General features: G+C 35.8%; 2 protein-coding genes across 3 annotated transcripts in view; both read left to right on the forward strand.

Moving 5' to 3' along the window:
* The window catches only part of LOC106055530 (uncharacterized), a 50,671-nt gene extending 33,183 nt beyond the window's left edge, over positions 1-17,488 (forward strand). For both annotated transcript variants that reach the window (XM_056016605.1, XM_056016606.1), the window contains 10 exons: positions 117-189; positions 1,869-1,960; positions 3,760-3,894; positions 7,736-7,834; positions 8,406-8,481; positions 10,188-10,291; positions 11,298-11,432; positions 12,875-12,973; positions 13,953-14,031; positions 15,886-17,488. In XM_056016605.1, the coding sequence (XP_055872580.1) occupies positions 117-189; positions 1,869-1,960; positions 3,760-3,894; positions 7,736-7,834; positions 8,406-8,481; positions 10,188-10,291; positions 11,298-11,432; positions 12,875-12,973; positions 13,953-14,031; positions 15,886-16,015 (1,022 nt within the window). In that variant the 3' untranslated portion in view covers positions 16,016-17,488. The remainder of the gene's footprint in view (positions 1-116; positions 190-1,868; positions 1,961-3,759; positions 3,895-7,735; positions 7,835-8,405; positions 8,482-10,187; positions 10,292-11,297; positions 11,433-12,874; positions 12,974-13,952; positions 14,032-15,885) is intronic.
* A 5,000-nt stretch (positions 17,489-22,488) lies between these two features.
* On the forward strand, positions 22,489-24,948 carry LOC129924056 (uncharacterized). Its single transcript, XM_056017746.1, has 3 exons — positions 22,489-22,687; positions 22,947-23,065; positions 24,651-24,948. Exons 1-3 carry the CDS (start codon positions 22,529-22,531, stop codon positions 24,931-24,933), a joined length of 561 nt encoding a protein of 186 aa, XP_055873721.1. The 5' UTR covers positions 22,489-22,528; the 3' UTR covers positions 24,934-24,948.
* Positions 24,949-24,964: the final 16 nt, after the last annotated feature.

Here is a 24,964-nt window from a genome sequence, read left to right on the forward strand (position 1 = left end):
GATGATCTAAATATGCACACTTGTATTCTCCTGCAGAGACCACACAACACCTATTCATGTACAATTACTATTTAATTAGTATTAATTGCATCAATCATTCTATCGTCCATGCCCAGGCAGTGAATCAGGGTCTTGGGAAGAATGGCACTGCAGTCGTATATGTTCAGACCGATTTCAACACCGTAACAGGTAGCTAGAGAATTCATTGAATTGTTGACATATTATAATCAGGATAAATCTTTTCTTTGTTATGTAAAAAGTAAAGTTCCCCTTTCAGACCTTGTGGTCTATAGGGCAGATGATGTCAAGGTCATTTGTTTCTGTGGCCTACGGTTAATGAGGGTGTAATGTGGCCAGTACAAGGACCAGACGCCTTTACTTTTCCCCAACTAACGTCAGGTACTCATTAGAGCTGGGTGGACTCAGAGGCGCCAGAAGATCTCGAAATTTAAAAATCCCAGGATTCAAATCCCGGTCTCACGTTCAGAAGCCAAGCGCTTTTATCGCTCAGCCTCCTCTCTCTGTTATGTAACAGTGTAAAAAAGGTTAAGATTAGGTCTCGTGCAGAATTATTATAAGCTAGTAGCTATTCAGACTTTCATCCTCCTAAACCCAAACACAGGAAAGGCTCAGGGAGTCAACTCTGGTGAAAATCAGGAGCTGCTACTCTTCTGTCTACCCTGTGACACTGCTGATCCCAAATCTTATCTGATATTTTAGTTTCTTTTGACCCAACAGCTGCTTGGGGAGGGGGGGGGGAGAAGCTTTGTGGGTGATAAAGTTCTGACCATAGTTAATGTCCAGGCTCCTATTCCACGAAATGAGCCGTAGTCAACTTACTAAAGATGTACAATTCTGCTAAATGTTTTTGAAATGAGAGACCACAGAAAACTGAAATTGCCTTTACTAATATATATTAATTGTGGATTTATACTTTTAAATGTATAGAAATTATTTTGCAAATCATTAACAGTCCATGCTATAAAAAATAAAATTTAGTTAAGCTGGTTGCACAAAAAAAAAAAAGGGAAAATGATAAAATTTCTAGTAATATTGAAAACTCAATGATCATAAATATAATTTCACAACAAAGCATTCAGATCTATTCAGATAAAAATGTATCTAGTTTGAAATAGTTTACTTTGAATGATAATCTTTAACTCCTGCATCTAAAAGTTTTTCTTATTCTGTCTGTTCACTTCTAAGAACTTTTAGCAAAAGAAATGTATTTCCTATTTTCTGTTGTCAAATTTATTTCCTATTGCCTGTGGGCAAATTTGTTTCCCATTTTTTTTGTGGGCAAAAGTATTTCCTATTGTCTGTGGGCAAATGCATTTCTTATTTTCTGTGGGCACATTTATATCCTATTGTCTGTGGGCAAATTTGTTTCTGTTGTCTGTGGAAAAATTATTTCCTATTGTCTGAGGGCAAATTGATTTCTATTGTCTGTGGGGAAATGTATTGTTCTACCTATCATTTCTTTCTTGCTAGTATTTCCCTTGTTTTCTTGTTCTGCCTGCAAGCAGTTTATGCTATGGTCATTACCCTGGGGGGATTCTATTCAACATTAATTATTCCAAAACAGCATTTGCATTATAAGTTTGTTGCTGCCGTTGCTGTTTAAGTTATAGCTTTTATATAGCGCTATTTTCATGCTTATAGCATGCTCAGAGCGTTATGGTTCATTCTCAGTTGTGGACCGGTGGGGGGGAGGGGATATCTGGGAGAAGGTTTTCCGTGCTGCTTTTAGGCGCTCAGTTAACACATACTCTACCTTGATAGGTAGCCAAGCCAAGTTCATGCGTACTTAGCCTCTCAACCATGCTTCCTATAGATAGAATTAATGATAATGAACTCTTGTGTTCCAGAATATGTGCAAAGCCAAAGTCTCCAATCTGTGATGAGCATGCTACAGAAAAGAGAGGTTCAGATTGTTATGTCAAAGGTAAATGTCCAACAGGTAAGCTTTTTTTTTATGTGCACATTTTCTCCTGTTTCATAAAAGTAAAACTATTCAAATATTCTGAACCTATTTTAAGTTTTGCATAAATGACAATATACCCATATTCTTAATGCTGCAGTGAATATAATGGTCCAAAATGCATATTTTTTATTTTGTTATTATCCTTCATCCTTTCATTCAGACTGTTGGTGTTCCAACCTTTTATATATAGGCATGTTTCACCTCAAGCATTGGAGTTAGTTTTATGCATATTTAGCAAGATTACAAGACCTGTGAGGGCTAGAAACGCCAACTTAGGTGTCATTTTTTTTTCTCGCTTGCTGGTAGCAAGTGGCTTTTTAAAAAATAGAGCTTGGACAAATCTTACAAATGTTATGATACACACATTTGAGACCTAAAGATAAGCTCTTGCCAAATACAGATGTAGAAGGTAAAAAGAAAACTGAAATAGACCTCGTCATCCCTGGTTCTAGTCTGCATCAGATATAACAAAATATGCCAATGCAAACTGAGCAGGAATAGTGGTGTGAAATACTTGCTTAGACTTTGATCCTCCTTGCCATTGGGCACATGGGGCGGCAAGCTGTCTCTATAAAGATCTGTCACTGGCATTGTCTGAAGCCTCTTTCCACTTTTTGTTCACTTGACCTCCATGAAAGTCCAATTAGGTTCGGATTCTTTGCATTGAAGGGCTTGCCATGTACCGGGCCTTGGACGGCCTTTTGGCTTTGCACTCATCCTTTATCTTAAGACTCGAAAGTCATGATTATTTTGTAGTTCTAATATAGATGCTTATGAAAGCAAAATAACATTTCCTTTTGCGATTACAAAAACTTCAGTGTCTATGGCCATCTTTGTGTAGTAGTTATACGTATAAAAACCTATTAGTCTGTCACATCTCATAGAGTTCAATTTAAAGATATTTGTTGCTGTTACTATGAAATGAACTCTATTTCTACACAAACTTCACCAAGTTGCTGTTACTATGAAATGAACTCTATTTCTACACAAACTTCACCAAGTTGCTGTTACTATGAAATGAACTCTATTTCTACACAAACTTCACCAAGTTGCTGTTACTATGAAATGAACTCTATTTCTACACAAACTTCACCAAGTTGCTGTTACTATGAAATGAACTCTATTTCTACACAAACTTCACCAAGTTGCTGTCACTGTATGAACAAGCACCAAAAAGATGCATGGAATAAATCATCACTTATGTTTATACAGGGCACATATTAGGGGGCATGGTGGCTGTTTGGTGAAATGCAAGGATTTTGGAAATGATGTTTCTACGGTTCAAATTCTATTGAAGACTATGATTTTGAATTTCAGGAGTTTTAAGACACTCCTGAGTCTTAGCTTCGCCCTGAATAATCTCCCAGTCTTATGCAATCCTTAACTAGCTTGTCATGGCGTATAGAAAATACATTGTAAACTGAATAGAATTACAATGAACATGCATACATGTACCTTGTGGGACCAAGTAAACAAAGGATGTTTGGGCTACAAGGCCTCCATCAGCTACAAAACAAATAAAAGAGACAAAAAATTAACACAAATCGTATTTGGGGTCGCTGAGCTGCTGCTATAGCGTGAAAGACCTACTCTATACAAGCAATACAAAAAATAATTTTAAAGTCCATTTTTTTTTAATGATGTTCATTTTAAAAATATGAATTTTAAGAGTCTTAAGAAGTTGAAAAATTTCTTACTATCATAGCAAAGGATTTATTCCAGTGCATCTGTGCACTGTAGTCTTTATGGGACTTTAAAATTTTGTGTGCTTGCAGATTGCCAGCCTTATACCTGGAATGTTGATTGTGTCGGGAGCTGCAAGAACTGCAAGTCGGAGTGTGACAAGTTTAACGGAAGCTGCGACTCATGTAAAGCTGGGTTCAAGGATCCCACCAATGGCTGCAACAAAGGTAAAATGTTGTATCGACGAGAAATACGAGTTAGACAAAATAATATGACTAAGATAGGAAAATATGACTTAGATAGAAAAAAACAACTTAGGTTGAAAAATATGACTTAGATAGAAAAATATTACTTAGAAAAAGCCAATATCTTTTGAAAATTAATCACTTTAGGATGTTTGAACCCATATAATTTGTTTACCAAGTTCCTTATTTTTTTAAGCAGAAATCTTATCAGACGTAATTAATTTACATCATTGCAAATTAATTGGATAGTAATTTCTTGACCTAACTACGGTATAACAACAGATGGATTACGTAGTAGAGTCTCAGTCTCTTCTTATCGCATTCCTTTGCAAGTTCATGAAGTTTTAAATTACTTAGAGACAGGGAAGAAATTATTTTTCATAATCCTTTCCTACAAGTAGACTTTTGTTATTTGCTCAGGCTGACTCAAAGACAGAGTGGAGGTCCTGGATCTGAGATAAAATTCTGTTGTTAGTTTGCTTGTACTGACTCAAAGACAGTTTGGAGGTCCTGGATATGAGATAGTCTTATAAGGGTGGGAGATAATGGATTTCTCTTAGCAGTCAGAATTGAAACTGCTTTCACCTGAATCAGACATGTATTCAGTAGGCGGGTAGGGTAGGGGTGTTTTGAGTAGGCAGGTAGGGTAGGGGGTGTATTTAGAATAGTCTTGGATAATGGAGCATAAGGTGCTTTTAAAGAAGAAATATTTAACTCTGAATATGTGAAGATGTGAAGTGAAACTGCTAAGGAGAAAGTGTAATAAAAAAAAAAAGTAATGATGTTCTTAAGTTCATAACTTACTTTTAGAGTTCACAAATTTATGATTTAGAAACAAACTTATACAAGAAAAACATAAAAAAATACTTTAAAAAAAAAAAAAAAGCTTATATTAAGTGTATTGTATCAAATCAGTCTGGATCAGTCAAGTAATTATATGTACAATAGGCGTAGACATAATAAATCTGTGCATTTAGAAATACTTTTACCAATAGTTTTTGTTTAGCTTTCTCAATGTGCTATGATGCTAATCACTTGTCTGTTTAGCTATCCCAATGTGCTAAGATCCTAATCACTTGTCTGTTTAGCTATCCCAATGTGCTATGATCCTTATCACTTGTCTGTTTAGCTTTCTCAATGTGCTATGATCCTAATCACTTGTCTGTTTAGATATCCCAATGTGCTATGATCCTTATCACTTGTCTGTTTAGCTTTCTCAATGTGCTATGATCCTTATCACTTGTCTGTTTAGCTTTCTCAATGTGCTATGATCCTAATCACTTGTCTGTTTAGCTATCCCAAATGTGCTATGATCTTAATCACTTGTCTGTTTAGCTATCCCAATGGATTACCGTCAATTGAATTTTGTTCATCAAATTAGCATGTTCAATGTGACTAAATAATGAATTTGGGGTAACTTTTTAGAAGGACATTTCAAGAGTGAATTTTCAAGTGAGCAAAATGTATGTGTTGTTTGATTTGATATTAAGTTTTTATGAAACTTAAGTGTTTGAACTTGCGAGTCAACAACAGTAGAGTCACTGCCTCAAAGCACTCCAGTTGGAATACAGTTTGATGTCTTCTTTTACTTCTTAGGTTGGGATACAGTTTGATGTCTACTTTTACTTCTTAGGTTGTGATACAGTTTGATGTCTACTTTTACTTCTTAGGTTGTGATACAGCTTGATGTCTACTTTTACTTCTTAGATTGTGATACAGTTTGATGTCTACTTTTACTTCTTAGGTTGTGATACAGTTTGATGTCTACTTTTACTTCTTAAGTTGTGATACAGTTTGATGTCTACTTTTACTTCTTAGATTGTGATACAGCTTGATGTCTACTTTTACTTCTTAGATTGTGATACAGTTTGATGCCTACTTTTACTTCTTAAGTTGTGATACAGTTTGATGTCTACTTTTACTTCTTAAGTTGTGATACAGTTTGATGTCTACTTTTACTTCTTAGGTTGTGATACAGTTTGATGTCTACTTTTACTTCTTAGATTGTGATACAGTTTGATGTCTACTTTTACTTCTTAGATTGTGATACAGCTTGATGTCTACTTTTACTTCTTAGGTTGTGATACAGTTTGATGTCTACTTTTACTTCTTAGATTGTGATACAGTTTGATGTCTACTTTTACTTCTTAGGTTGTGATACAGTTTGATGTCTACTTTTACTTCTTAGATTGTGATACAGCTTGATGTCTACTTTTACTTCTTAGATTATGATACAGTTTGATGTCTACTTCTTAGAATATGATACAGTTTGATGTCTACTTCTTAGATTATGATACAGTTTGATGTCTACTTTTACTTCTTAGGTTGTGATACAGTTTGATGTCTACTTTTACTTCTTAGGTTGTGATACAGCTTGATGTCTACTTTTACTTCTTAGGTTGTGATACAGCTTGATGTCTACTTTTACTTCTTAGATTGTGATACAGTTTGATGTCTACTTTTACTTCTTAAGTTGTGATACATTTTGATGTCTACTTTTACTTCTTAGATTGTGATACAGCTTGATGTCTACTTTTACTTCTTAGATTGTGATACAGTTTGATGTCTACTTTTACTTCTTAGATTGTGATACAGTTTGATGTCTACTTTTACTTCTTAGATTGTGATACAGCTTGATGTCTACTTTTACTTCTTAGGTTGTGATACAGTTTGATGTCTACTTCTTAGATTATGATACAGTTTGATGTCTACTTCTTAGAATATGATACAGTTTGATGTCTACTTCTTAGATTATGATACAGTTTGATGTCTACTTTTACTTCTTAGGTTGTGATACAGTTTGATGTCTACTTTTACTTCTTTGGCTGGGATACAGTTTGATGTCTACTTTTACTTCTTAGGTTGTGATACAGTTTGATGTCTACTTTTACTTCTTAGATTGTGATACAGTTTCATGCCTACTTTTACTTCTTAGGTTGTGATACAGTTTCATGCCTACTTTTACTTCTTAGGTTGTGATACAGTTTCATGCCTACTTTTACTTCTTAGATTGTGATACAGTTTGATGTCTACTTTTACTTCTTAGGTTGTGATACAGTTTCATGCCTACTTTTACTTCTTAGGTTGTGATACAGTTTGATGTCTACTTTTACTTCTTAGGTTGTGATACAGTTTGATGTCTACTTTTACTTCTTAGATTGTGATACAGTTTGATGTCTACTTTTACTTCTTAGATTGTGATACAGTTTGATGTCTACTTTTACTTCTTAGGTTGTGATACAGTTTCATGCCTACTTTTACTTCTTAGGTTGTGATACAGTTTCATGCCTACTTTTACTTCTTAGGTTGTGATACAGTTTCATGCTTACTTTTACTTCTTAGATTGTGATACAGTTTGATGTCTACTTTTACTTCTTAGATTGTGATACAGTTTGATGTCTACTTTTACTTCTTAGATTGTGATACAGTTGGATGTCTACTTTTACTTCTTAGGTTGTGATACAGTTTCATGCCTACTTTTACTTCTTAGGTTGTGATACAGTTTCATGCCTACTTTTACTTCTTAGGTTGTGATACAGTTTCATGCCTACTTTTACTTCTTAGATTGTGATACAGTTTGATGTCTACTTTTACTTCTTAGATTGTGATACAGTTTGATGTCTACTTTTACTTCTTAGGTTGTGATACAGTTTGATGTCTACTTTTACTTCTTAGGTTGTGATACAGTTTGATGTCTACTTTTACTTCTTAGGTTGTGATACAGTTTGATGTCTACTTTTACTTCTTAGGTTGTGATACAGTTTGATGTCTACTTTTATTTCTTAGGTTGTGATACAGTTTGATGTCTACTTTTACTTCTTAGGTTGTGAGCAGTTTGAGTATGGTGAGGATTGCAAGGGGGACTGCAAAGTCAAGTGTAAAGGAAAAGATTGCTTCGACAGGATTAATGGCACCTGCATAGGTAGGGTTGAAAGTTTTTAGAATGATACAACAGCTTAACAAGATTCATGTCCTGGACCTACCTTTGTAGCATTTTTGTTTTTTAAGAGCTTAACAAGATTCATGTCCTGGACCTGCCTTTATAGCATTATTGTTTTTTAAGAGCTTAACAAGATTCATGTCCTGGACCTACCTTTGTAGCATTATTGTTTTTTAAGAGCTTAACAAGATTCATGTCCTGGACCTGCCTTTATAGCATTATTGTTTTTTAAGAGCTTAACAATATTTCATGTCCTAGACCTGCCTTTGAAGCTTTTCTTTTTAAAGACCTTAACAAGATTCATGTCCTGGACCTGCCTTTGTAGCATTTTTGTTTTTTAAGAGTTTTATTCATTTCCTGGACCTGCCTTTGTAGCATTTTTGTTTTTTAAGAGTTTTATTCATTTCCAGGACCTGCCTTTGTAGCATTTTTGTTTTTTAAGAGCTTAACAAGATTCATGTCCTGGACCTGCCTTTGTAGCATTTTTGTTTTTTAAGAGTTTTATTCATGTCCTGGACCTGCCTTTGTAGCATTTTCCCTCTGTTGTCATCAGTTGATGGACAATTAAGTGAGTGGACTGAGTGGAAATGCAAGAGAGACTGTGAGAGTTCAGAACATATACGAGTTAGGTAAGACTTTTCTTTACTTATAGACTTAGTACACTTGTATCTAGAACTATTTCTGAATTTCAATATCCTTGTTGGAGTCATTATGTCATAGGAGCTAGGGCTGCAATTCTATTTAGTCCTGCATCATAAGTTTCAGGATGAGCCTAGAATGTTTCATAGTTGGAGATAAGGAAAGGCAAGTTAAAAAGATGTTTTTACCTGGCATAAATTTGCTTCAAAAGATTTGGACTCAATTTGTAAGCTCTTACCTAGTGGTTGAAGAAGAATCCCATCTTCTATGATATGAATGGTGGCAGTAATGTTTAGTTTTGACAATGAAAAGCTAGTCACATTCATGGCACAGCTTGGCTTGGTGTCTGGCTGCATTGTCTGCATTTGTTCTGAGTATCTTAGTTTACTCTTATTTTTTCTGTCAAATTATCCTCTTAGTCTCAACAGCTTGTTTGTTTTAATTTTTTTTTTTATTAATTCTGCAGTTTTTGAGAGAGATTTAGTATGTATGAAATATGGAGAAAGGTCCTCTAGTTGACTACTTTGATGTTGAAATTAGCTATGGGGCAAAGTTTCATTTATGTGATGGTCAAAAGAAAAGGGTTACATTGATCCAATGTCAACTTGAGGAGGTACTTGTCATTGAAAAGCCATGTTAGTTTGCTCTGGCCATGTGTGGGGTAGGGAGGTATGTGGGAGAAGGTTTTCTTGCTGTTGGAGGCATGGTGGCTGAGTAGAGAAATGCTTGGCTTCTGAATCAATGTCCTGGGTTTGAATCCTGGTGAAAAATGGAATTTTTAAATTTTGGGATCTTTAGGACGCTTCTGAGTCCACCCAGCTCTAATGGGTACCTGACCATAGTTGGGAAAAGTAAAAGCGGTTGTTCATCATGCTGGCCACATGACACCCTCTTTAACCATAGGCCATACAAGGTCTGAGAGGGGAACTTTAACTTTACTGACTTTAAGTACTCAGTAAACAAACATACTGGAGTTAAATTTCTAAATAAAGATTCTATCAAAACAGTTGAATTATTCCTATGGACCCCCTTAACACAGCTATACGATTTTTTAAGCTTTCTTACACACAACAGGATCAAATCTTCATCTCTTGTAGAAAACTTTAAAACTTCTCCATTTGAGTTGTGTCACAGTCTCGTTTGACATTGAGTATTATTTGTTTACCTGGGATCAAGAAGGTGAAGGCACGAGAAATCGAAATCCCTGAGCAGAAATCAGAAATGAGAATTGCAAAATTAAAATTTAAGTTTAGTCGTCTTTGGTACTTGGTGACCAGTATTTTATTATACATATAACGACACATCTTGGTGACCAGCAAGTCTATATGTAATATGTATATTTGTCACGTAACATTTACAAGTAAAAACCAGATGCAATGTACAGTTCAACAAATACAAACTTTGTGTTGATCTCCCCTGTTCTCCTCTCTAGAGCTAATACTTTCATAACTGAAGATCTCATCATCTCTATATCAAGAAACACGCGTGATGTTTTTAGCATCTAGTGAGCTGCTATAAAAACTAGTATTTTGTGTTTAGATTATTAGCATAAAATAGGTTTACTTATGGCAAATCAAACACATGCATTCAGATTATGAAAACCATTTAAAAGTTGCATAATTTGATATCAAGAGCATGAAATTCATAGACATTAGATTCCACCAGAAACTAATGTAAATACAATGATTTGTTTCAGATTGTGTAACAACCCTCCCCCTGCCTATGGTGGTGCTGACTGCAAAGGGGAAACAGAAGAGTTCAAATCCTTGTCATGCTTGCCAGGCATTATCTGCCCAGAGAGTAAGAGAATAATCTTGTGGTCTGGGGAAAAGTTGAGAATTTTGTGTTTGTTTTAGTTTGATCTTCTAAATATAGAATGTGTGTCATATCTGTCACAAGAATAGTTGAAGAACTAAATCCAGACTGTTAGATAACTTAAACAACTTTAATCTTTAACTGTTTCTCTCCTAACTGAGGATACCGAAGTTGATTTGACCCTTTTTAGTTAAATTAAATTTTGGTTTTATAAACTTTTATTTGTGTTGTATACAAAGAGCATGTGTTCTTCTATAAGTCTAGACCTAACAAAACATTTCCTGATTACATGCGAAAAAAAGTTATTGTAGTTAAATCACAACAGGGTAGTGAAACACAAATGAACAAAATGAATAATTCCGTCGAAACGTGGAAAATTACAGAGAAAATAAGCTGACTCTTCCACACGAGTCTCTTTCAATAATCGATGTTATCACCTTGAAGTCCTGATACCAACTGAATAAAATTACCATCAACAAACCAAAGCCCACTCTCTGTGACATCACAAAATTTCAGGTTCAAAGTCTGTCAACTATAGTGCATTACTACTCTAACTAAATGTACATACATTGATCATAAGCTTACAATTGAACTTTGATTAACAAAATTTTATACATATTTGTGTAAGCTCTTTAATTCTTTAAAAGTAGAAACACAAAGATAAAAAAAAGGACTGTATTGCAAACGTGCACATCCAGGAGGTTTGAATAGTTTTTGTACTGGCCACAGAGTAACAAAGTATATACTTGTCTCTAGAAAGAATTAACACTATTTTATAAACCTTTGATACAATTTCAGCTGTAGTGAACTAGACTAACAATAACTTGAGGCAGCCTATTCACTGCAAAAGTCTTTATTTATACAAAAAACATATATTCTTATTAGTTGTAAAAAAGTTATTCATGACCCATTTCTATATCATGTCTAAAAGATGTCTTCTTGCTATTAGTTTTTCTAATTAAATAAATTAATTACTCTTTAAATAAATCAGATTGCAAAGAATTCAGATGGGGCGTCAACTGCAATAATAGCTGTGAAAATTGCAAGACAGACTGCAATAAGGTGGATGGCTCGTGTGCTAAATGTAAAGCAGGATTTCAGAATCCTGTTTATGGCTGCACAATGGGTAAGGAAAAAGACTGATTGAAAGGTGTGGAATTAAAAACTATACCTGTTCAATCAAACCTTTCAGGACTATGGGTTGTTGTTGTTTTTTTGAGGCAGTGCTGTAAATTTAAGGGACACTACTCAACAAGGGGAAGTCAGAAAGGATGATGATGCATATTTACAGTTTTAATGTGGACACAATAAACATAAGTAACTGTCCTCAAGCCTTGGGTACACTTGCCCACACCATTACAGAGTCTAGCAGTCCTCAAGCCTTGGGTTCACTTGCCCCTAACCATTACAGAGTCTAGCAGTCCTCAAGCCTTGGGTTCTCTTCCCCCACACCATTACAGAGTCTAGCAGTCCTCAAGCCTTGGGTTCACTTGCCCTACACCATTACAGAGTCTAGTTCTTAAGTTCACCCATCCTTTCCACCAATCTTCAGCCACCCCCAACAACACAACCACCAGTGTTGCTACAGTTCTATGTCAACAGCCTCCAAAAGTTACCAGACCTCTTTTCTCTTGTTCTCAAACACCAGACTCTTAATTCCCTTATCGCTTAGGGCAGAAAAAGACTAAACAGTACATTCTTGTCCCACATGGAATATCATGCCATATCATGCAGGGATGTCAGTGAGTCACAACAGAATGTTTAACATAGACATAAAATATGTCACCATAATTAACATGTCTGTATACAAAGAAGTGTGCAAATATATTTTTTTTTTAATTATGCATAATTAATGCAACTGTTTGTAAAACTCTTATTATGCAAAGAAAGGGGGAAAAAAACAACTATGTAAACAGCTGCTGCATGCAGAGCTAATATGGCTTCTATAAAAAAAAAAAGTACATTTATAACTTTTGACCTTATCCATAAAATTAAGGGGTGCTGGCTTAATGGTAAAGTAATTGGTTTCTGAGCCATGAGGTACAAGGTTGAATCTTAGGGAAAACTGGAATCTTTTAATTCTGACATATCTAGCTCCATCCAACTCTAATGGCTGTTTGATGTTGTTTCGTTACTGTGCTGGCCACATAATATCTTCATTATCATCAGTCATAAAAACAGATGTGCTGAACATCTTCAGTCCCATAGACCACAAGATTTGAAAGGGAGACAAATTTTTTTTTTACTTATTGTCTTAATGATGTGTATATTTATTTATCGCTTGCCAAGGTACCATATAAATGTACAGTGTCCCTTTCAGGCCTTGCAATCTATGGGGGCAGAGGATGTAAAAGGTCATCTGTTTTTGTGGCCCACAGTTAATGAGTTATTTATTGTAGCCATCACAATGACCAACTGCCTTTACTTTTCCCCAACTAATGTCAGATACTCGTTAAGGCTGAAAGGATTCAAACCCCGAGCCATAGTTTTGGATGACATGTGCTTTACCACTCAGCCACCATATAAACATATGCCAATTGTCCTATGGATTGTCTTTCTTGAACTTAGCTTGCAAGATTTACCAGTTTGGAGAAGATTGTCTGGGGGACTGCAGAGTTGAGTGTGCAGGACTTGACTGCAAAGACAGAACTACTGGAAAATGTCCATGTAAGTGTTTCATTTGACTCCATTTTTGGCTTTTTATTAGAAAAAAAAAGCCCTCAAATATTTATCAGATTTATTGTTTAAATTGTCCCTTTATAATGCAATAGAATGCATTCTCTTAAATGTACATTTCTACATGCATGTCAAAATGTTTCAAATTCAATGGAGGAGGAAAAAATGAATTGCTTCATCTTATAATTTATTCAAAATATTTATAACGGACAAATTTATCTTTCTTTCAAGTCTGATTAGTAGCTCTTGGGGGAGCTACCACCTTCTACCAAGCGCGTCCCCATGAGGCGAAGAGGGGAAAGACCCTTAGATATAGGGTTAGCTGTGAAAACCAAATAAACAGCTGCGGACCTACTGGTTTGCAGTTATAAAGGATGAGGTGGAGTATTCCAGTGGTTAGAATATTTACTAAAAACATCTCAGAAATCCAGGGAAATGATTGCAAAAAGCGAGTATAAGGCTCTCTAACTCTATACCCAGGTAGATGAAACCCTGCTGCTTTGCAGATGATCTTGGATGATCAAAGGCTATGGGAGCACACCTAGAAAGAAAAGCAGGCTGAAGTCGGAGTCAATGGGCCTCCTGGCACATAACACATTGACACGCAACCTCATTTATGTTGGAGTTCAGTAACGATTCTAATAGATGTGGCATCCTGCCTGTGTAATCCGCCGCGCAGGTAGGGAGGGCGCTGGGCTCTCCGCCTTGAAGGAGCCCACACAAGCGAGAACCGAGAACTTTATCGAGAGCTCCCTGATTTGGAAACCACTGCACAGTTCATCTCATGTATTGGTCTAGTCATCTGAACACTCCAACATAAAAAATGAGAATGAAGAAGAAGAAGAAAATGATTAGTAGCTGAAAGAGTATAAGATAAATAAGACAAATGCCATTCGTTTAGAAATGAGATCCATGCACAGAACTTATGTTTAAATTTAAATTTTTTTGTTTGTTTCTTGTCTTTCTCTAGTCAACTTTTGGAAGTATTTGCCTTTCTTTGTGCCACTGCTTCTAGTGCCTTTGTGTTTGTTCTTGATTGCAAGAGAAAGGTAACAGTTGAATTGTTTGTACACGTAACATTAGATCCTTGCCGCCATTTTAGGAGGGAGAGACGAGAGAGAGGCGGGGGTCAGTGAAAATGATAAGGCATGGTTATTAATACAACTCACTAGTTCAAGATTTATGTTTTAAGTGATGTGCGATCAATTTGTTTACTCTCAACTGGTTTGATGTTTCTTTAAAAAAAAATATTTTTTTTACCGGTACTTTGTGACCTGCATCTGCTTCAAACTTGATCTTCTAGAACAGTGCTTCCCAAAGTGGAATCTAATAATATATTTATAAAGCGCTGTTAACAAAGAAAATGTAGGCTCAAGGCTCTGTAATAACATTACAAACACAAACACGACAGTTAGAATGACAGTTAATCTAAAACAGTTTTAAACAGATAGGTCTTAATGTCCTTCTTGAATGTAGTGTAGCATGTTGTCTGTTTGAGATCAGTGGGGAGTGAGTTCCAAACCTTTGGTCCGTGCACAGAAAATGCACATAGACCGTAGCTTTTGAGGGAGAAACGTGGCACCACTAAAAGTGTTGAGTCTATTGAGCGCAGGGCTCTCTGGTGGACATATGGAGTAATCAGTTCTCTAAGGTACAAGGGCATCTCATTGTTATATATACACTGATGACAAAGTGTGGCGACCTTGTAATTGATTCTCGCTTTCACAGAAGCCAATGGAGCGTGCGCAAGAGCGTAGTAGCAGAATCTTGTCTTGTTTTTCTAAGTACTATTCGTGCAGCATTGTTCTGTATACATTGCAGCTTGGCTATTTTGTCATCAGGTATACCTGCAAGCAAGACGTTACAGTAGTTAAGGCGGGAGAGTATGAATGCCACAGCTAGCGTTTTTGTTGACTCCATTGTTAAATATGGTCGGATCAGGCCTAATCTACGCAGCTGCAGATAAAGACCCTTGCAGAGCTGACTTATGTGTGGGTTGAAAGATAGTGTTGAGTCGAAGAAAACTCCAAGATTCCGCACTACATGGACATAAGGAATATATGTACCCGTAGGGGTGCAAGAAGACTTTGAAGGGGATATTATTAACTATACTGATTTTTTTAAAATACCCATTTATTATGCTCTGTTATTAAATTTAAAAAACATGGGGGGAGGGGGGGAGGATGGGTACTGAGCATTACAAAAATTATACAAGGGGTACACATAGGTCAAAAGTTTGGGAAACATTGTTTTAGAAAACTTATTTTATTACTATTTTTAAATTGAATATGCACACTTTGATTGTAAATAAATATAGATGCAGAACAAGTCTTGGCATCCTCTCTTGAAAATACTTACGAAAATAGAACATGTCAAATATCAACCAACTAGCATTACTGCAAGCAGCTTTTCTAACCATAACATTAAAAATTTACAATCGGCAGAAAACAGGGTTAGTGCGACCAAACTACAAATTAAGTTTGATGTTTGGGAAAGTTTTTTCATTTGGGTATTTAGGCAGGAGGAAGGGAGTGGATTAGCCTCTTTCAGCAAGACCAATCCTTATAGTGTGCTTTAACACTGACCTGCATTGACCCAACCTCTCGGCAGCTTAGAGGAATAGCCGGCTGCCACAGCCCACATTGCTCATGCCTATGATGATGAGTGATCTCACTTCCAGCCTATCAAAAAGTGGCAAGGGGAAAAGATGTTTCTAGACACATCTAATGCCACAGAAATTAATTATGACTGATATTATTCACTGAGAAAAGTAAAGAAGCCCTGGAATGTTCAACAAGACTTTGATTACCTTTTGGTTCAGTGGAAACTGTCTTAAATAAGATGATCTTGTCCTGACTGACTAATAAAGTGTGTAAAACTTTTTTTTTTAACACTTCTTTCAGAAAAAAACGAGGTAAACAGATTGATGGCGAAACAAGTGCAATTCAGACAGAGAAATCTGAAAAGTCTGCTTTTACCGGGACAGCCTCCTTAGACTCTTATTTCAATGAGCAGATGTCCCATTCAACTTAAAAGACGAAAGAAATAACAGCCATCTTTGCCTGTAATGTGTCACACTCAGCAGAGTCGTAATCGGAGACTAGAACTGTGTCGAGAATTGTACAGGTTACTGGTATCTAAGTTATCAGATTATGGCTCTAGTTGCAATATAAGTCAGAAAACTCACACCTTATAGAGCCTGTTATTTATTACCTGCACTATAATTATTTCCTTGTCATTCATATCAAGCATACACACAATTCTATAAAACTATTTTATATCGTATCCTAGCTGAATATGACAAGCGGCCTGCCGGCCTTTGTTTTGGTATTATTGATCTACGGGTTTCAGTTTAGATCTATGTTAAACATGGGGGAATATTCCCTTCACATTCTTTTTATTTTGCAATAAAAAAAAAAGTAGAGTTTGAAAATCGGTAAGCTGTCCAGTAGTGGGCTGGACATACATACATCATACATACATACACCTTACTTCCTGCTTTATATATCAGATATATATATACATATATTATGCACAATGAAAAAATCATGGTCAGGTTCTGTTGAAAGTAGTGATACATAAAACAAACAAAAAAATATCCTTACCATAAAAAAACACCAATTTTAATTTGCATAGGAGTTAAGAATAGGTCTCTTGAAACTCTAGGCCAATGGAGGCAGGCCTTCGCTGGTCTGTTTCAACAATTCAAGGGGATGGAAACATGTCGCACATTCAATTCTTGCCACAATCCTGTAATCTGTATTTTTATTTGTGTATCGATGTCGGTAAACTCTAAGTAGGAAGTCGGATCTCTATAAAGAATCTAAGCTTGCCCCGGGACATCGGTAGTGATATCACCGCATTTCTAGCTAAGAATTTCAGTTTGTTTATGAAGTTTCATTATTATCCTGAAATCATGGGTCTCAAGAGTAAGCAACTGTATGTTCTAGTCATGCTGGATGGTGCTCATTTTGTGCTAAGGGAGGCTATCCAATCTAATTAATTAAATTATTATTTATCTCCCCTTTTTTTTCTTTGTTATATTCAGACTGAATTCACTCATGATATAGAGAATCATAACTCTTTCTCTCCGTAATTATTTTTCCGAGTTTTGAAGGAATCCTTTATTTTGCTCATTACTATTTCACTACCCTGTTATGATTAAGCTTCAATAGCTTTTTTGTTTGTTATCGGAAAATGTTGTATTTGGTATAAAATTAAAGGGAAATGCCTGCTCTTTTTATGCAAACAAAGTCAAATTTAAAAAATTAAACATTAATTTAATGTAATGGGCTCAAATCAACGATGGTATCCTTGATTAGGAGAGAAAGAGTTAAGTTATACTAGTATCTTTACAAATTTTTTTTATAAATGACTAGTATAAGATGGATATATATAATATCAACAGATATTTTCCACTATCACCTCTTTATTTGGACTGTAATAATTTGTTTAATTAACTGTGATATTTTTACATATATATTTTCTACAATTTTAAACATTTGCTTTTAAATAAATTCTCCGAATTTTCCTGTTGTGATTTTTTATTTCAATTTATTGTTTGATTATTTCAAATGTTTTGCTGACTGATTGTTTAAAATGTTTTTTTGTGAGACAATAAATGTCAATTATATACAGACAAAAAGAAAAACCCAGATTTCTTTTGGTGTTAATTTAGTTCATTTGTGTACTGGTCAAAAACCTTGTGTTATTGAACTAGTTATTTTGTTTTTGGAAATTATGTATGTTATTAGTGTGTTTGTGTGCGACTGAAGTTATAGTGTTAGTGATACTAATATTCGATTATCATCATATCAAAATGTTGTCCTTACTTTCAGGAGTGACCAAATAACTAATATAAGAGATGAAATTAAAATATACTAGATATAACTTATATAAGAGATAAAATGATATACTGGGTGAACTTATATAAGAGATTAACTTATATGAGATAACATAAAATTATACTAGGTGGAACTAATATAAGAGACTAACTTATATAAGAGATTAAATAATATACTGGGTGAACTAATATAAGAGATTAACTTATGTAAGAGATGCAATAATATTATACTGGGTGAACTAATATAAGAGATAAAATAATAATATACTGGGTGAACTAATAATATGCATGGTGACATATTTTAGTAGATGAGCTATTAATATAATAATAATTCTTATAAATATAATTATAATAATTTGGGTACTGGCCCTCGAGGTATTTGCCCAAATGCCCATAAAGCAAGGCCGTCTGTGATATGAAAAGTCCACCATATCGGTTAGTTGAAAAATTCAGAAGCCTGTTAAAAGCAAGAAAAAACAACACATTTTGCACACTCTGCCTGCACCTGTCTTTGTGCTGATGACGTTTGCTGACTTGTAACACCACAACTGCTGGTAGACAACTAAACCGCTGTAGGCGTATACTAGTTTAACTTATGAAAGTTGAAAAAATGAACAAAACTAAACTTTAACTTTTATTACATATAGACAAATTCAAATTGAGAGGAAATAAACTGATAATTAAACAAATCTAACTTTAAATAAAACCACGTCTTTACACTCTGGCATTGTGAAATCATCTGGCGTACTTAACACAGCTTACAACTGCACCGCACATCTTGCATCATTCTACAAGACTAACATTACATTAATGCTCTCTCTCTCTCTCTCTCTTATCTTCTTATCTTATATAATGCAGACGTTACTTCAAAAAAGAAGATGATTACGTCCTACTCGTCATGCATTTAGTCATGCATATAAACCAATGACTTAAATTCTGTCAAGTCACTGGTTTTCCCCCCCCCCTCTCTCTCTCTCTCTCTCTCTCTCCAACTAACAATAAATACTCCCTTTCTAACAATAAATACTCCCTTTCTTTGATATCACCTTAGAAACACACACACGCTAAATAAAACTTTGGCAAGTACTTTTCTTTGGGCCTCAAATATGTGTCCCTTGGTCTTCGTGAAAGCTCTCCAGCTGTCTCTTTCAGGAGCCACATCTGATGCCTGTGTGCTCAATGGGAGGCTTCCAGCGTCCAACACGGTCCAAGGCTCCTTGAACGTTTCCTTTAAAGATGCCTTCGCTCCATTACGGGCTTACGCTGGCAAGACTACCTCACAAATAACTATTTTTCTGCTGGCGATCGGAGTGGATGGAAGCTATACTTGCCATTCGACAACTGCGTTGGTTAAGACACCTATCTAGCTTGGGGATGACATAAGCGATCTTTTTTGGGGGGGAGTTTAAAGGAGAAAGCCGTAACAGAGATGCCCCTTGGAAGCCATTTCCTCCTCACTGGCATAAAACTAGACAGTAAAATAAGTAGGCCCTGTAGAAAAATTTTAATCAGAGTCACAAGTAAAATAATTAAAATAATAATAAGAATAAAAAAATAATAGGCCTACAACTGTGTGGTATGTACTTTTTTATCACGATGTTTCTGTTCGAGCCCTACTCGCTGTCCTCCCCTTTCTCCACGATGTTCGTCCCTGAAGTAGGCCTAAAGAAAAAAAACATCTGTTTTTGTTGTTTTTTTTAATAAAAGAACTTCTGAAACTTACAAATCAATTCATGCATTTATAATATATTTACTTATGACCTTGCCCTTTAAATCCGATGACTAATAGCTTCCTCACAAGATGTTTCATCTCTCCAATTACTGCCGTAACATTATAGAACAGCGTATGGGTTAGTTTCGTATTTACAAGTTCATTTAGAGCAGTCCTTACCAAACCTTTTTTTTTAAGCGGGACTTAGCACGAATCGAGCAGAGCATTTCGCACATTTTGAGGATTTAGCGGAACACTTAGTACATTTGGAGAATTTAGCGAAACACTGAACATTTGGAGAATTTAGCGGACATTTTGTACATTTGGAGAATTTAGCAGAACACATTGTACATTTTGTACATTTGGAGAATTAAGCAGAACACTTTGTAGGCCTACATTTGGAGAATTTAGCGGAACAATTAGTACATTTGGAGAATTTAGCGAAACACTGAACATTTGGAGAATTTAGCGGGATATTTTGTACATTTGGAGAATTTAGCAGAACACATTGTACATTTTGTACATTTGGAGAGTTTAGCGGGACATTTTGTAGCCTACATTTGGAGAATTTAGCAGAACACATTGTACATTTGGTAAATTTAGCGGAACACTTAGCACAATTAGCAGAAATGGAAAATTTATCTGAGCAGTTAAATTAGCACAATGGTAGAATTTGGCGGATCGCTGTGTTTATTTCTAAGGTTGGATTATTTTTTTTTATCTACATACAAACAATAATAAACTATATTCTAAACTTTGCTTTATTGTTTATTTTCATGTATAAAACTATAATAAAACACAGACATAAAAATATGAAAATAAAGTTTATTGACTTTGAAAGCGTTTTGTCTTCGAGAGAGCATACATTCTTGAAATCAGGCACGATACTTGGAAACTAAGTTTTAATATCTGGTTTAGCGTCAAACCTGTTTCTATATTTTGACTTTGTTGCCACATAATAAAATCTTGCTTCGCACAAATAGATCTAGGCTGTAGGAAACTAGAGTAGGCTAAAATAATAGGGTTAACCTATTAGCTAACCTAATAGCTGCCTGGTATGCGAATAAAATCTTGCTTCGCACAACTAGATCTAGGCTGTAGGAAACTAAAGTAAAATAATAGGCTAATAGCTGCCTGGTATGCAATAGACAGTTGTTCGGTTGTCTCGATGGCCCGGGTTCATACCGTGACCGCTGTCATCCCCCGACGGCCTGCGGGAGGTTTGGACAAGGAAGTATAGATTATCTCCAGCTCTGAATGAACATCCGAAACATGTAAATCATTGGACAAAAATTAGCTTGTGTTTGACATAAGGGGTACTATTCACTCTTCGGGGCAAACTCGACTACTAATCCATTGATCTTTTGTATCTTTGCTTTAAATAAAGAGTCCGAATCTAGGTCAGTTCAAAGTTCATAGTGATGTTGTTATCCTCTTACCAACGAGAGCTAATAAAATCAAGTCATAGACATAAATAAATATAGACTGGCCGATTAAAGAGTTTTATGAAACGAAAATGTGCGACTCGCAATTTTGTGTACTTTATTATACAGCATTTATGAGCAGTATAAAAGTTAAGTATTGATATCTATTTCAGCCATAACCTATATAAGTATTACAATATTTTCACTAGTGTTTTTTTTAAATCTCTAAGACTGAAGATCGTGCAACTTTTCAGAATTCGGAAATCCGACAACAATAGATGTACATGTTTTCAAGTTACATGAAGTTACTTCCTTTTGCCAGTCTATATTTATTTATGTCTATGAATCAAGTTCTATTTTCTTTTACTTGTTCACCTGTAGGCCTGTATGTGTATTTAGTCAACAGTGGCCTGAACAGCGAACGTCAGCACAACATTTTCTCCAACAGAGGAACTTCAAGAAACTAAGGGCGTGACGTCTACACACACACGATTCATGGCGAATCGCACTACACTCGTTCGTGTACATAGAGAAACTAACTATGAAGAAAGTCAATAGTCGCCTAATTATTCCAAAAGTTAAAGGAACACCTACAGAGACTTTGCACCTCGCCGAAAACAGATTGGGAAACACTGATTAAAGCCATAACCATCAGAACATCTGTTGTTATCTAGGCCAGTGTGTATTAATTAATGTAACCAGGCTTACAGACTAAGCTACACACAAATGGAAAATATGTTACTCTCCGAACAAAAAACAAGACCGTGTGTTTGTCAAAAGAGTTGAGCCGAAGGCTCTTCAAACTCTAGGCGTGTAAGCCTGCTTGAACAAACCGTTCTGTCTGGAAGAGGTCCAAGTCAATGTCTATGTATCCGGCACTCCGGGCGCATGGACTAGAATGCATAGCCGAAGGCCGAGCACACCGGGAACCCCCTAAGAATCTAATAATAAGTTGCTTTGGTATTAGTTTACGTGGCTAGATTCGCAGTTTTTTTTTTCGCTTTTGTGGTCTTTCTTTCCGTCCGTCAATCTGTCTTTCAAGTTTATAAACAAAAACCTAGAAAGACTCTTAAAAATACAATTTCACCATATTTTATAGCTTGCACTACTTAATATTTCGCTCATATGAAAAAGCTATAGAGACCTATATATATATATATATATATATATATATATATATATATATATTAGAAAACTTAAAAAAAAATCTTATTATCGATAATAGGTTATTTTGATGAAAATTTGCCTTTGCTCCAGAACTATGAAATCTGAAAAATATATCATGAAATTTGATTTTCCATACCTTCTCCAGTTATTGAGATGTCAAGGTGACACAGAGGGACAGACGCACGGACGGACACAACACACGAAACTAGTAGTGGGCCGAGAAAAAAAACCCAGACATTACATGAACCAAAAAAAAAAACACACACACACACACAAAAGTGCAGTTTAACTTGAGTGTGAGAAGTATCGTGTGTCGAAAGAAAATAGTAATCGATAACGCTACTCAAGTTTCTCTACCACGGTTCCCAGTGTGGTGAATTCAATGGAACACTTGACTAAGTATGATATGTGTGCAGTCTAGTTCGCTGAAAAAAAAATCTGGGCCTAAGTCTCTTTTCACCGTTCACATAGAGTTGTATCAGCAAAGAGTCACTAACAGATCATTTCTGAATACAAAGCGTAACGTTATCAAGGATTTAAACCATTGTCTTTCCGCTAAGGTATTTGTATAGCTATCGATGTCATCATCTCCTTTTCTGTAAATATTTTTTATTTAAGGTACATGTAACCATTTTATCTTCCCTGATTCTTATTATTTATTTTTTCGATTTTTATTTTTCTTTGAGTTTCATTAATGATTTTTTAAATTAAGTAGCCTAGCTACTTGGGTTTTAGAACCACTACGCTATATTTCAACCTTGCACTTGATATAGAACTAAAAAAAAGCTAATTGTAACATTTTATCTTTTTGGTAACTAGATAGAAGTTATGGTGACTAAAAAAAACTATTGCTTATGGAGCGGCGGGTGCCGTTGTGTTTGGGGTTACAGCCATTGCGACAGGTCCAGTGATTCTGCCATTAATAGGATTCACTTCTGGTAAGTTCCTAAATGTAGTTTTCTTTGAGGCATTTATGATATATTCTGATTTAACACGATCTTAGGCCTATTTGCTTACATATAGATCGATCTTAAGTAGAACTGATGAGGATCCTAGGAATGTAATTGAGATGCTGCCGAAAGATACTAGGTATCTTATCTTATATGATACAGACCTTACTTCAAAAAAGATGATTACGTCCTACGCGTCATGCATTTAGTCATGCATATTAACCAATAACCTAAACTTCGCCAACTCACTGGTTTTCCTGGCTAGTTCAGGCAACCCATTCCATGTACATGTAGCCTACATGTATCATGTACAAATGAAGAGTTAAGAGACAGGATTAGTTAAGTGATCGCTCATTGGGCGCCCCTCAAGTATGAGCCCTGGGGGACATTCAAATTTACCCCCCCCCCATTCCATAGCTACGCCACTGGTAGTAATAGAAAACAGCCCTCTAGAATGTATCTAGTACGGAGTAGGGCTTGACTTGTAGCCCAATATAGCTTATCCAACTGTTGTTGTAGGCACAATCACCCATTAACAAATCTGAATGAAATGTTGAATTCCTATCTTATCTTATCTTATATAATACAGAAATTACTTTTAAAAAAAATGATTACGTCCTACGCATCCTGCATCTAGCTATGCATGTAAACCAATGACTTCAATTCTGCCAAGTCACTGGTTTTCCTGGCTAGCTCAGGCAACCCATTCCAGGCTCTAATAGCAGTAGGGAAGAAGGAGCATTTGAACGCATTTGTCCAAGCATATGGAACGAGAAATGTGCTTAATTTTTGTGTCTGAGTATTTTTATAAGGTTTTGTAAGCAAACTAAACCTAATTTTATTACACATATAGTCTTTCAATGCCAGATGCTCAACAGAAGGAACGTCTCTAATCCTTAGGATAAAAAAAGGAAAATATCCCTTTCAGACCTTTCGATCTATAGGGCAGATGTCAAGATAACCTGTATCTATGGTTGACGGTTAATGAGGGTGAAAGACTCTTGGCTTTCGAATTTATAAGACAAGATAAATACACATTGAATTATAAGATATTAAAGTTAAACGACTACGGAACATCTCGAGCAAGCGAGATGAAAGCCTGGGCATTGTTTATGGTCGGAACGATGACGCCCACACAACAGTTCTCCCCTCTTCGCGCAGCTGATGTGACCAAAGGAACGGAATATCCGATACAGTTTGGGATCAGTAGCGCCGCAGGTGTGCCACAATCTGCCTAAGGGACACCAGCTCCTTATATTTCCTCAGGGTTGTCTCACAAAGCCTTTCCCGTGTTTGGGTATAGCCGCGTAGTACAGTATTAGAAAGCTGAAATCCCATGCTTTTGTGTGTTGTTTCTTTCTACTATTGTTTATTTCATACCCTTTAAGTCTAAGAGAATACCATTTGTTAACATCAACATGGTAATCCAATATCTGAATAACCTTCGGATTACCAAGAGTGTGTCCAGTTTACTTAAAGTATTTCCATTCCCATTACAATGTTAAAACTTATTTGAATTGTTGTTTTTTTTTCTCTTGAGACTGATTAAAACATGCATTTATTTTGATTCCAGGTGGCATTACTTCTGGATCCGCCGCTGCATCAATAATGTCCGCGGTCTACACCAAGGGAGTCGGCATGGCGGCCCTCTCCGCCCTGCAGTCGGCTGGCGCCCTAGGGACAGTGGGTACCACGGCCACTGTGGCCACCTCTGCCGTGGGAAGTTATGCAGGGATACTGATGAAACGTTGGCTGAAGAAATAAAAGTTATCAGTACATTATATAATAATATTCAAACTTTGGTGTTCTGTTTATGTGTAGTTTGGAGTGGGCTTGTATTCTGGGCTGTCCCTTGATGATTCTACTTTATCCACAACAAATAATGTT

Source organism: Biomphalaria glabrata, chromosome 18, assembly GCF_947242115.1.
Source record: "Biomphalaria glabrata chromosome 18, xgBioGlab47.1, whole genome shotgun sequence".
NCBI classification, from domain to species: domain Eukaryota; kingdom Metazoa; phylum Mollusca; class Gastropoda; family Planorbidae; genus Biomphalaria; species Biomphalaria glabrata.